This window comes from Marmota monax, unplaced genomic scaffold, assembly GCF_021218885.2.
Source record: "Marmota monax isolate L192 unplaced genomic scaffold, Marmota_monax_Labrador192_F-V1.1 WCK01_AAM20220418_F8-fsc00020, whole genome shotgun sequence".
NCBI lineage: Eukaryota > Metazoa > Chordata > Mammalia > Rodentia > Sciuridae > Marmota > Marmota monax.
In genome coordinates this window covers 14,069,626-14,083,251 of record NW_026692912.1, presented here as the reverse complement: position 1 = coordinate 14,083,251, position 13,626 = coordinate 14,069,626, and the positions used below count along the sequence as shown (strand labels likewise).

The window sequence follows — 13,626 nt, the reverse complement described above, 5'->3', positions numbered from 1 at the left end:
AAAATGAGTAGACAACAGGGTGAATAGTTAGGCTTAGTTTAAGCAAAAGATGCTCATGACTTGGACTTGAGTGGTAATGAAGAAAGAGGGTCACACATGGAGACATGCTTTTAAGGTAAAGTCACCTAAACATACTGATTCATTGTAGGGGATGAAGAATCAGAGAACTGATAGATTTTAGATTGGATGGGTGATTATGTCTTTTTCTGAAATAGGTAGAGCTGAAGGGAGAGCAGTCTGTGAGAAGATCAATATTATATTTTGAGCAAATCACATTTATAAACAGAGAAGGTATATATTATAAGGCAACTTGGTGTAAGAGAAAACAGTAGACTTGAGTCAAAATATGCCTATGATGTCTCAAACAAGTTACTTTCACCTTCAGGAACTGAGTTTTATCATCTGCTAAGTTCCTGTGACTGTTAAATGATATGTTGGAAGTGAACCTAGCAAGGTACCTAATACTTAATAGCAGGTCCATCAGTTTCAGTTGAGTCTCCAACCCAGACTTCTGAATGAGTAAATCTTGCCTCCTGTTTCACTTCATGCTGATTTAGTTTTTTAAAAATAACTATAATGTAGTGTTTATAGATTATCCCAAGTGATAATGGGATTTTTTAAATTACAATACTACTATTACTTACATGGTTTAATTTTATGTTCACTTCAGTTATGTGAGGTAAGATTATAGGTGCCTTGGGGCTGGGATTGTGGCTCAGTGGAGAGTGCTTGCCTGACTTGCATAAGGCACTGGGTTGATCCTCAGCACCACATATAAATAAAGATATTAAGTCCACCTGAAACTAAAAAATATTAAAAGAAAAAAAGATAATAGGTACCTTGCTTTCTATTTTAAAGGTGAGGAAGGTAAGAGGTTAGATAGAATTGGTAGAGTGTTTGCTTAGCATGCATGCAACCCTGGGTTCAGTCTCTAGCATTGAAAGAAAAAAAAAAGGTTATTTGGTCTTGTCCAAGGTTACAGAGTTGAGTTTAGTATATGGCAGATTCTGGTTCCAAGTCCAGTGGTTTGTTTTTTTTAATTTTTTAATTTGTTTTAATTAGTTATACATGACATTAGGATGCACTTATATACTTTGATATATCATACATAGATGGGATACAGTTTCTCATTTTTCTGAGTATACTTATTGCAGAATCATATTGGTCATGTAGTTACATATACACATAAAGTAATGTCTTTTTTTATTTATAATGTACATATTTATGAAAACAGATCATTTACTTTTATATGTAAGGACATTTTCTGTTCCTTATGTTTTATATTATGTCACATTTTATAACTTTTAAAATTACTTAATTAATGTCTTCTTCCATACTGATTAAATGCTGCCAACATGGACACTTTTAGATACTTCTAAAAACAGAATCTAGTTGTAGCAAAAATCTTAGTATAGGTTAATTTGGTAATAGAGTTATAGTTTAGCTATTGTAGCATACCATATTTCAAGCTCATCTTCTGTTTTAAAAGTGAAATAAAATCAGTATTTTGGAGCAGCATTAAAAGGATCTTTTTGTAACATAGATGTTGATATTTGTAGGTGGTTTTGCAGAAGTGCAAAGTCAAGTCTCTCTTGCACAGCCCTGGAGACTACATTCTTTTAAGTGCAGACAAATATGAGATCAAGGTGAGTTTTTTTTACCTCTGTTAATTATCAAAGAAAAACTGGCAAATACAAGAAAATTAAAGTATTATGGCAAAGGGAGAATGTTCCAAGGGGAAGACTAAGAGTGTCTTTGTCTAAGTCATCTTAAATCCATTGGGAGAGAGGATGTTTGGTAGCTCTATGTGGTATGCAGTTTCTAACTCTTAGTTTGTCAATGAAAAAGAAACACAAAAATTTATTTTGCACCCATTCTTCCTGTTAAGACTATCTACCAGCCAGGCATGGTGGTGCACACCTGTAATCCCAGTGGCTTGGAAGACTGAGGCAGGAGGATCATGAGTTCAAAGCCAGTTTCAGCAAAAGCAAGGCACTGAGCAACTCAGTAAGACCCTGTCTCTAAATAAAATTTAAAATAAGGCTGGAGATGTGACTCGGTGATTGAGTGCCCCTGAGTTCAATCCCCCCCCACCCCCCCGCCAACAACAACAAAAAAACCTCCTGCTTTCTTCAGTTCTTTCTTAGATCTAAACTATGAAACAAGCATTCTTGTGCTATAATGATTTGTAAAGATTTTACAAAACATTCTCATATGTGATTCTTGCATCTTTTTAGTCATCTTTGTGGTAGGCATTATTTTCCTTGCAGGAGCAGAGATTCAGAGAGGTTAAATATTTTATCTAAAATCATGCAGAAGAATCAGGACTTTAATCCATGACTCTTGGCTATAAAACCTGGGTCTTTGCAGTATATTTCACTTTTTTGTATCTGACTTTAGCAAATACAAGACACTTTAAGAACAAGCTTTTTTGTGGTGATGTGATCTGTCATCTTTCCTAACTTTGTTTTCTGTAGATTTGGCCAATTGGGAGAGAAATCAACTGCAAGTGCTTAAAGACATTGTCTGTCTCTGAGGATAGAAGTATCTGCCTGCAGCCGAGACTTCATTTTGATGGCAAATACATTGTTTGTAGTTCAGCACTCGGTCTCTACCAATGGGACTTTGCCAGTTATGATATTCTCAGGTAATGTTTCCTTGGACCTTATGCTTTATCTTTGAAAATTATTTGCAGTTCAGTAATAAAGACAAGACTATATATTTTGGGGGGTGGGTACCGGAGATTGAATTCAAGGGGTATTTGACCATTGAGGCACATCTCCAGCCCTGTTTTGTATTTTATTTAGAGACTGGGTCTCACTGAATTGCTCAGTGCCTCACTTTTGCTGAGGCTGGCTTTGATCATCCTCCTGCATCAGCTTCCTGAGCTGTTGGAATTACAGGTGTGTGTCACCATGCCCAGCAACAAGACTATATTTTTGAATATACCATCAATAGCTTGCTTTATTATGAAATACTTAATATATCAGTTATACACAGGAATATAGAGTAGCTCACCTAGGCAAAATGATTTAGAGACAGTAAGTGAGCAAGAAAGGGTTATATGTGGAAACCTGAAGATCGGGGTTCTATGCCCTCCCCTACTCTAAGTCGTGAACTACTTCCACTTTTTGAATGTAACATACTTTTTTGGAAAATGCAGTGCTTGGATGAGAAGCTCTTTCAGATCTCCTTTAATTCTGGTAAGTCATACTGCATAGTAGGAATTACTGTGTGAGCCTGCTCAACCTCTGTGGGGTTTAGGCATCAAGTGGCCTTCTATTTATTAGTAGAAAGACAGCTAGCTAAAGAAAGTGTAACTAGCATGGTTTCCCTTTAAAGAAATAAACAAGAGGTCCATGGACAAATAATTTTGTGATTTCTTGCATATTATAGGTCCTCCTTGGACATTGGAAATATCTATTAGCATATAGGACTGATGGAAGCCAGTGCCATATGATAAGTGAGAGAATTTACATTAGTGATGAGACTTTGGTTTAAGAATAGGTGCAATCTCTAATTGGGGGCATGATTTTGTGTAAATATCTTGACTCCTCTGTTTTAGTTTCCTCATCTATAAAGTGAATGTTAAATGAAATGCCTGTGGTGAGGATCTAGTAGGGACCTGACAGATCTTTGTTACTAGTAACTCTGAGAAACTCTATATTGAGAAACCTGTCTGAATTTGTTTAACTTCTATACTTTACACCTAAGGTGCACACACCTATAAATAATTCACAGAAATAGTGTTTCACAGCATGATTCAGTAAATGCCAGCTTGGGAGAGTTGGAGAAAATTGAACATTCCCTTCATTGTTTTTATACATAACTGTTTGAGATCTTCTTGAATGGGATCTGTTCATACTAGCCTTCAGGACTTTGATTGACCCCAGTCTCTTTGGTCACAAAGTTACAACCTCATTTGTGTCTCTGATTCACACCATCATTTCTGACCAGTTAGATTTCAGAACTGTCAGAATAATTTCTAGAAATGATTGATGCTTGTGCTTTGTGAAGAAAAGAGTGAAAACATCTCCAAAAAACATTAGTGTAAGCTCTTCATTTTATAGATGGGAGAAACTGATGCTGAGATGTAATGGGGGTCTTGCTCTGTGTTCCACAACTTACTGTAATCCAACACTCATTCATCCTTGGCTGGCTTATTCAGTGGGCATATATATAGCATACAAGGAAGCCTAAGGCGACAAAAAGTGAGAGAATAAATTTTTGAAGGAACTCAATATTTTGAAATAAAAGAAAAAAGTTTTATGTATTCATCGCATCTTTTACAGTTTAATATTTTATTTTGAATTAAAATTTTGAGAGGAGAGAGCAAAAGTAAGGCAGAATAGAGGTATCATAATCATTTCAGTGCTTACTGTCTTTCTTTAAAGGCTTCAGTTTGATCCCAAGTCTACCTTTCTCATATATACTTTCTACTCAGAATAGTGTCTAGAGTGCCAGGGGAAAGTTCGTTGGTGTTTAGTGTTTGGATGCTCTAGCTTTAAGTAATGAACATCCAAGATTATTTGCTGATAGGAAGCTCATGGTTCACAGTTTTCTTTGAAAAGGGGACTACTTTATCTCTGCTTTTTCTCTTCCAAACACAAACCAACCTCTTTTGAAACCCTAGTACAAAACCTATTGCCTAAGTTGCTAAGATCTTGTTGGGCCACTTAAGCTTTGACGCTAATTGAAAAGGAGCAGAGCACAGATGACAGCATGTTGCTCAATAAGTGTGAGATGTGATGTAATCTCTTGAGCTAGGTTATCTCAGTACAGCATAGAGGGTTACTTAGGTTCAAAGACTTAGACTGCTAGCAGGAATGTCTGTTTACAGGTCTAATGTGATCAGAAGTAAAAGGGCCTGCAAGCTTATCATGACCTGTGTTCTATTTCTGCAACATATTTGTTTCAGTCTTTGGAATCAGCTTATCTTTTTTGTTAAGCCCTCTCTCTATAGCCCCCCTGGATTTCCATGTTTCCAGTTATACTTTTCTTTACATTAATGATGTAGTAGGCCTTACCAGAGTTTCTAGCTATTTTCCCCAGCTTCCTTTGGATCTCTTTTGTAGCAGTTTATATTTATGTTCATTGTACCATTGTTTTATTCATTAGCAAGTATTTATTGAGCAACTGCCTATGTATCACACATTTTGATGTGCACTGGGAAGCAGAAGAAATACTTAACAAATTCATGGAAATTACTGATTAGTAAGAAGGAAGACTAACATTCAGTCGCAAACTATAGGAGCTGGGGTAGTTTAGTGGTAGAGGGCTTGCTTGTCTTATCTTGCACACAGCCCACGCGCACAAACCCCTGCTCTGGGTGTGTACGCACACAAAGCTAAATACAATTTTTAAATGATTGGAATAGAAGGAACTTAATACAGGGTAATTCCCTTGAAGAAGAGATGTTTGAACTGAGCCCTAAAGGATATGTGCCTGTTGGGTCTGTTGTGAGGAGTGTTGCAGACTGAAAAACCAGTCTGTTTGAGGAATTCACCAGTGTGACTGCAGATAGGAGGATGGTAGGGAGTCATCAGAGAGTTTAAAGATTTAAGCAAGGTGGTAACAAAATCAGACTTCATTGTGAAGAGAACTTACTGAAAGGAGTTAAGCGATTTACTCTTGGGGAGCAATCAATAGAAAGCTATTGGCAATACTATAAGCTAAGATGGTGTCTTAGACTGGAACTGTGGTAATAGAGGTAGTAATGAATACATTAGAGAAAAATTCAGCAGGTAAAATCAATAAAGCTTGGTGATTGAATCTCTGATTTGAGTAAGGTGGAGAGTTAGGTGGTTGCCATGTTTCCTAGCTTGAGCACTTACTTGGGTGAATGAGTGAGCGAGGAAACGGAGAAGCAGGTTTGGCTAATAAATTCAGTTTTGCACAGTTTGTGTGTGTGTAAAGAACTTTGCCCTTTTTTTTTTTTTTAACAACTTAATCCTACTTCTAATAGCAGCTAGTATACTTTAGAGTCTCAGTAAATATTTGTGAGTGAATGAACATAATCACCAGGTAGAGAATGATGAATGAGTTACTGTGATTATATTTCATCTGAAGAACATTAATTGGAAGCTCTATTTCCCCTTTATTTGAAGTTAATCCGAGTTCCCTCCTTTCCCTGGGATCCGTCTTCATCCTATAGCCTGTTTATAAAGGCTTGCACCATAGGGATTGTTTAGTGATTGACTTTGGATGAATGCTATTCTTAAATGTAGGCATCTAAATAGTTCTGTTTTAGTAGGAGTTTCTTCTGTTTTCAGTCTAAGAAGGTGAGCTTATTTTCTGATCTGCTTTTCAAGCAGAGGACCAGCAGTACTTAACAGTTTTCTTAGTTTCATAGAAGTGTTGTCCCTATAGATATTATTACTATTGCAGAATTTTTTAAAATAAAAGATTATTAGTTTGTAAGAAAACATTTGGCTTGTGACAGAATTTGTAAAATTGAGAGTCCTTTAATATTGTCTTCCATATGAAATACCCAATTCCACTTATTCAGGAAAGAAATAATGCTCTTCCAAGGCCATCTGATAAAAGGTAGAATAATATTTAAGATAGAATTTCTTGATGTTTCCATTATATACAGTGTGGTGTTTGTGTTGAGCATGGTCTTATATTCACAGTTATATATGTTGTGCCTTCCCTGTTCCAAGGGACGAACACAATTTACTCATCTTTTCTCAGGGACCCAGTTATTATTCAGCATGTCTGACACTAAAAACACATCTATTCAGTTGAAATCATTCATTTGTGCCCTTATCCATTCATTCAGGTGTTGTACACATTGATTGGAGATGCTCAGTGCTCTCCTCATAGAAAGGTGCTGTATGTAGAAAAAAGAAGGTAGGTTCTGGAGTCAAGACAGATCTGGGCTGAAATGCTAGGTCTGCATCATATTAGCTGTGTGTAAAATGAGGATAAACCTTTACCTCACCACATTGTGTGAGGACTGTGATAACATGTTAATTGTGTCGGGTACTTGGTAAATGCTAGATAAAACATAAAGTCTCCTTCCTTCCTAATATCAAAATGAAATTTGCTTTGTGACTTTTTCTTTTGATCCTAGTTCGTCTTCTAGACCTTGTAATGTTTGGCCTTTCTCTTATACACATCCTCTGCTGTTTAGAGGTAATGATGTCCCTGCCCCATTCTTTTTCTCCATTCTCAGCTAATGTCCTTCAGGTGTTCCTTACTTGTTCTGGTTACCAGCCCTCCCAATTCTGGCTGGACTCTTGGACATACACTGGTTTAATAGTGTCCTTGTTAACACATAAGCTGAATTTCCCTCCCCCAGGAGCCCAACCATATTATAGAAGACTGGTTATATGCCCCATATCTTATAACTTTTTTTCTAGTGCCTCCAAAGAAGGAAGACATTAACTTTCTTATCAACATTTTGCTCCCACTAAGGGTGCAAATTACAGAAACTATTTTTTTTTCTCTTCTTCATTTATGTTGATGCTTAATTAGATCTCTCCCATTTTGTGCCTTTGACATTTTAGAAACTACCAGTGTGCAAAAGTTGGGGCTGCCTCACAGATTGCCCAGGTTGCTCTAACAACTTTTTAGCCTTTATTCTTAGAAGGAAACCCACTTGTTTGCTGCCTGGTGAGCAGAGTAGATCTATAGTCACTTGGCTTTAGGCTTGTTCTGTATTACAGAATCTATTATTTAGGACTTTATGAAAAAGTCTTTTTACCTAATGGTAGGAGTTGACTCTTGTCTAGTTCTAACTGGTAACTGACAAGTTGTGAATCTTTAGCCAAAGGGTGTACCTTGTCTGGGCTTTAGTTTTCATATTTTAAAAATAAGAATGTTGGAGCTGGGGTTGTGGCTCAGTGGTAGAGCTCTTGCGTAGCACGTGTGAGGTAGTTCTATCCTCAGCACCACATAAAAATAAATAAATAAAGTTAATGTGACCCTTCTGCAACGTGTGTGTGTTTATAAATATAAATGAGGATGTTAACTTAGATAATGTAAGATCTTTTGTAGCTTGGATGGATGTTTTGTGCTTTTATAAACTTTGATCAAACACTACTTTCTTACATGTTAGTTAAACTGAAAACACATAGAGCTGCATTCCCAGGCCTCTTTTTATTTTTTGAGTCAGGGGCTCGCTAAGTTGCTTAGGGATTGCTGGGGTTGGCCTTGAACTTGCAGTTCTCCTGCTGCCTCCTTAGTTGTTGGGATTACAGGGGTGCACCACTGTGTCTGGCTTCATATTTTTCTTTTTATCAGATACTTTCATTTAATTCTAAATTTACTTGAATTTTATGCTGGTTTTAAATGTCTCCAGAAAAGATTTCAGTGACATAAACAGAAGCAAAGTTACCTTCTGCTTCATGATCCCTTTCATCCTTGTAGGGTCATCAAGATTCCTGAGATAGCAAACTTGGCCTTGCTTGGCTTTGGAGATGTCTTTGCCCTGCTGTTTGACAACCGCTACTTGTACATCATGGACTTGCGGACAGAGAGCCTGATTAGCCGTTGGCCTTTGCCAGAGTACAGGAAATCAAAGAGAGGTTCGAGCTTCCTGGCAGGCGAAGCATCCTGGCTGAATGGACTGGATGGGCACAATGACACAGGCTTGGTCTTTGCTACCAGCATGCCTGACCACAGTATTCACCTGGTGTTGTGGAAGGAGCACGGCTGATGCCACAAACCACCACCACTGATTGACTTTGGGTGCCGGGGCTGCAGGTTTTGAGTGCAACCTCTGTGGCAGCCGACTGCATGAACCAAAGTTCTCACCTAATGGTATCATCACGCAGTGCACAATCATTTATCTATGTTTGCCAGGGGCCAGGGCTCAGGGTGGGGGAGGGTTTGTTTTATTGACATACAGTGCAGCATGCTAATAGGGTACACCATTGACTTCATTTGTACTTAGTTATGTTGGTCAGGATAAGAGGATGCTTTTTGGGTTCATCTTTCTTGAGTGGAATATTGGTTTTAAGAAAGTGAAATGGTTCATTAATTTGCTAATTGGTTGCCTATAAAAATCACATTCAGTCTGTTATTAAAGCTTCTTACCATAGCCTTTTTTTCTTTTGAAGTTGAAGCAAAGGTGCTATGATGCTGTTATAGCAACTTCTCTCATATGGGGCTTAGCTTTTTATAAGAGCCAGTGTTAAAAAGACCAATGAGTCCTGTGACACAAATTTTCCATCAAATACGAGTTCTACAGAAAGTCTGTCTTCCAGTGCAAATCTAATTCTATAAATTGATTGTTCACAACTCATTCTAAACCCTAGTTCTTGGCAGAGTCAAGGTTGGCCATGGTTAACATGTGAGGGAGCTCTGTAGTTTATATTCCCTGTGGAAAAAACTGGTCTCCTCCCACCTGCCTTGGTGATAGCACAAGTGACATGGAGTCACTGAATGGTGACTGAGTGTTACATAGGAGCTCTGCAGTGTCAGGCAACACTTCTCTGGTCTCTAGTTTCCTTGTCTGTGCAACCACGTGTTCAGCTAAGATTCCTTCCAGTCCTGCATCCACTGGAGTGTGCAGAAGTTGATATTGCAGTTTCATCTGATCTCTGATTTATTGTTCTCGTCATGTTGGAGATAAGTTATTAAGGAAATTGATCATATGAAAAGGATGAGTAAAAGGTGAATGTAGAAAATATGAGTTTCCACTTAGAAAACTAAGTAATTGGTGGATTTGATGATGATTGGAGTCTGGATTCTGTAGGGAGGCAGTCTTCTAACTGGGAAGGAAAGATGTCTGAATCTGACTTGGTTTCTTCCTTTGCCTCTAACTGGAACTTTGGCCTCAGGCAGATTAACTTTCCTTTCCACACCTTCATCATCTTTAAAGTAAAGCAATTGTCCTAAATTAAACAAAACCTGAGGGAGTCTCAAATGCCTGAGGGAGTCGTAGGTAACATAAGTGAATAGAATGTTCTAGGGAGGATTGTGCAGAACTCTGGAGAGTACATCTTAGGGCTCTTACTCAGCTCTTACTGTTTTGTCATTAGCTGAAATAAACTAAGTGTTGACAGGTCTGGGGTTTTTTGTTTGTAAGAACTAGAAATCTAGATTTCAAATCTAGAAGTCCTCTGATTTTTAAAATATTGGCAGCTGATTGAAGATAATTTAAGATAAGGTATTCTAAACAAAACATGTCTATGAGCTGCCAGCGTGTGTTCTCCACCCTCTCTAAAGTTAGGTAATTTTGTGGTTCATCAGTGGAAATGTTGTAACATAATTGTCATAAGCATTAGAGAGAAAGTAGAGGGAGCAGCAGTGGAAGTGTTTCCCTGTGTTACTAGGAGAGTGAGGGGGTGGTATATTTCTTTTGCAGACCTGACAGGATGATAGTTTGAAGATGAACATAAGAATTGGAACCTCATTTAAAGCCTCTGCCTAGCAATATGGCTTATTCCTTCTTGCTACCTCCCACATAGAGCATATCATTTGCCAGCTGGAGAAAAGGGTTGCTGGCAGATCTGAGAATGCAAATATATAGATTGGGAACCCATTTCTTCCCCAGTCTGCATTAGCATAGATCAAGACAGTGGACTTCAGAATGTTGTGTAGTTAGTAGAGACTCATAGTTGATTTCAAGGACTGGTTTAGTGTCAGTGACCATGTTGAAACACCAAGGGGATTAGGCAAAAGAGTAATATCCATGTTTAATCCATGTCACATTTGAGTTCTGTGTACAAACTCTGCTTTGTCCTAGAAATGGAACCAGAATTGTAGCTGGAATCTTTTGCAGAAGCCCATGGAGACTTTGGACAATAAGGGTGAATCACTTTTTCATTTCCAACCAGCCTGAATAAATAATTGAGATTACTGGTCTAATGACCATCACTACCCTCCACCTCATTTTCAGATTCATCCAATAGCTTCATTTGTGAGAAAAGTTTTATTAAAAACGACTGGTGTGAAACTTCACTCTGTGTCCCTTTTCAGTCTTTAGTGGAATGGAAGTTATTGTCAAGGTGGCGCTGCTCAATTTTGACAGCAGTAGTTGAAGTCCAACTTTGATTCTTCCCCGCACAGGCCTTTCTTTCACTTGAGCATTTTACTTAATTGCTTTATAGATGCTGAATCTATGCATATGATTGCCAGCTTTTGTAAAAAGTGAATGGTAAGCTGGGCATAGTGGTGGATGCCAATAATCTCGGGGACCTGGGAAGCTGAGGTAGGAGGTTCACAAATTTAAGGCCAACCTGGGCAACTTAGTGAGACCCTGTCTCAAAAAAAAAGAAAAAGAAAATGGAAGGTAACTCATCCTTTTTACAAAATAAAGCAAGGCATAGTCAGAGAAAGGAACAGGCAGGGAATAACTAAAGCTAAGCTGTACTTCCTTAGTCTCCTTTCTTTTGTCTTTTGCGCATAGTGACTTCCGCTTTTTTAGCCTAGAGGCAAGGAAATGACCTTGGCCTCATCTGTGAATATTTTAATTTCTGAAAAATTTTAAGTTATAGCCCCATCCTTTTTTTATGATGATTGAATTTCTTGGGTGACACTGGCATGGCAGAAGCAAGGGGCATCTCTTCTCTCAGGTTCATAGAGGGTACAGCAACTTCAGTCTCCAAAGGAGGACAGAATGCTGGAGAGCTGAGTGGGTGTGAGGTGGTTAGTAGACTTTGTTCCCACTTCACTGAAAGGTAGTTTCCTCTGACTCTATTATTTGAAGTGATAAGTATTGTAAAATACGACCCTAACCTGACCCTTTAGACCTATTAGAGAAATAGGAAGAAAGACCCTCCAGTGGAAGGACTGGAGGTTGAGAAAGTTCCAAAGGAAGATACATGTATTTGTATAGGTTTTCAAAAATGAGACATGGGGAGCATTACTATTGAAATCTGAGGACTGGACTTAATTTTTCATAGTTTGAAAATTCTTCCATTCTGGCAATTGAAATGATTGGTAAAGTTTGAAGATTATATTTTCATTCTGGTATTGCTAACAGGAGGTTGCTTACTAGTATGCTTTTGTAAAATAAGGAGGAAAGAAAATACTTTTGGAAACAGTATTATTTTACACATGAAGAAATTATATCATTTAGGTTAGGCATTTTGACCTTACAGAAGCAGCTAAGGATGGTGGAGCCTGGATGGCCGGTATTGCTTTAGGCCAAAGCCAGCTGACTCACTGAAGGTGTGATTGTGTGTCCTGGTTCCTTGGAAGCCTGGGATGAATCTTCCCACCATCACTCTTACAGTTTTCTGTGCCTCTTCCTCTAGGCCTTGGTGTATGAGCCACTTGCCTTTTTCTGCAGGAAAGTGAGAGAATCTGATTGCTACTCACAGATGCAATCTTGGGTAGGGCACACTGATCTCTTTGCCTTTAGGGACACAGAGTTGTAAGGGTAGGAGAGAAGCTCTTTAGGTCTGTCCCCTTGACACAGCTTCCCTACCTGTTTATGCTGCTGCTTTCGCCAAAATGATTGGGACAACTGAGACACTGTTGAGAATTACACAGTCACAGAGTATCTGATGAGAAGAATACGTTAACCTTGAAAAAATGCTTACTGGCCATCTTTGGCAGTGTCTCTGAACAGAGGCTTCCTGTGCCTGTACTAGGAGAGTGTAATCTTTCCAGAATAAATACTTTAGTGCATTTCTGGATAGTCTTTGCACCATTCCTATCAGCCTCACCAGGCTAAATGATCATGCCCAGTGCAAAAAGGCGTTTTGCTGTCAAGTGGTTTCAGTGTGTTTCCAGTCTTCCCCAGAGCCAGTTCAGTTGCTTTGTTAGTATTTCAGCCCTGGCCAGCATAAACTTAATTATTGCAGCATATGGATTCCAGCTACTTTTACTCATGAATATGTCCAAATAAAAATCTTTTTTCATATTCAAACCCAGGAAATAATTCAGAAGACAAATGTTTTGGTGTCCTTATACTCACATAGTGAACAGACAGATGTATTTCACTAATTGAGATGCAGTACTCTTAATGAGAGTGCTCACAATCCAACACTTAGAGCAACTTGCATCTCACTAATTTCTGATGTATGTTGTGATCTAGAGGGAATGAAGTGAAGTTTATATTTTAACTGTGTGGGGTGGGGGTAAGAAGAGGTTGCTTAAGCAAATAGTGGAGTGATTTGTGAAATAAGATGAGAAGTTATTTTCATGCATCATAGAATCATTCTTTTACCCATGAGTGATTGTGCTAACTATAAATCATTTATATCTATACGTGAAAGCAGATTTCCTCAATTAGGCAACATTTGGTTATCCAAGCCCAAGTTATTGTTTGTACTTGAAAGTAATAAAGCTGCATTTCTTTACACACTTGTTCTGTAGTTAAGACTTTTTCTTGTTTTGTTTTTTTTCCAACCAATTTGGACTCCACCCCACCCCCCCCTTCCACTAGTTCACAGTGAGTGTGTTTGGGCTTAGTTGTAGAATACTTGGCTATCGTGAGAGAGGCTGTGAGTTTGACCATCCCCAAAAGGCAAAAAAAAAAGTTTAAAATGTGCATCCTGTGACCTAAAGAGACTCTGTTCTCCTTTTTCCTGCATGTTGTAGAGTATAATAAGCTCAACAATATAGCAGTTTCTCAAGGAGATGCAAGAGGGAAAAAGAGTAAATTTAAAAGCAAAATTTCAAGGAGGAATTTTGGCACCCTTCACAAATTGATGCAAATGGAGGGAA

The 13,626-nt window shown here is 38.2% G+C and overlaps 1 protein-coding gene across 2 annotated transcripts in view; it reads left to right on the top strand.

Annotated features, from left to right (window-relative positions):
* Fbxw2 (F-box and WD repeat domain containing 2) overlaps positions 1 to 13,263 on the top strand; it is a 30,852-nt gene extending 17,589 nt beyond the window's left edge. The window contains exons 6-8 of one of the 2 annotated variants that reach the window (XM_046451251.1): positions 1,560 to 1,646; positions 2,478 to 2,647; positions 8,374 to 13,263. In XM_046451251.1, the coding sequence (XP_046307207.1) occupies positions 1,560 to 1,646; positions 2,478 to 2,647; positions 8,374 to 8,662 (546 nt within the window). In that variant the 3' untranslated portion in view covers positions 8,663 to 13,263. Of the gene's footprint in view, positions 1 to 1,559; positions 1,647 to 2,477; positions 2,648 to 3,163; positions 3,237 to 8,373 lie in introns of those variants that run through there. The other variant, XM_046451252.1, reaches the window with a different exon arrangement.
* Positions 13,264 to 13,626: the final 363 nt, after the last annotated feature.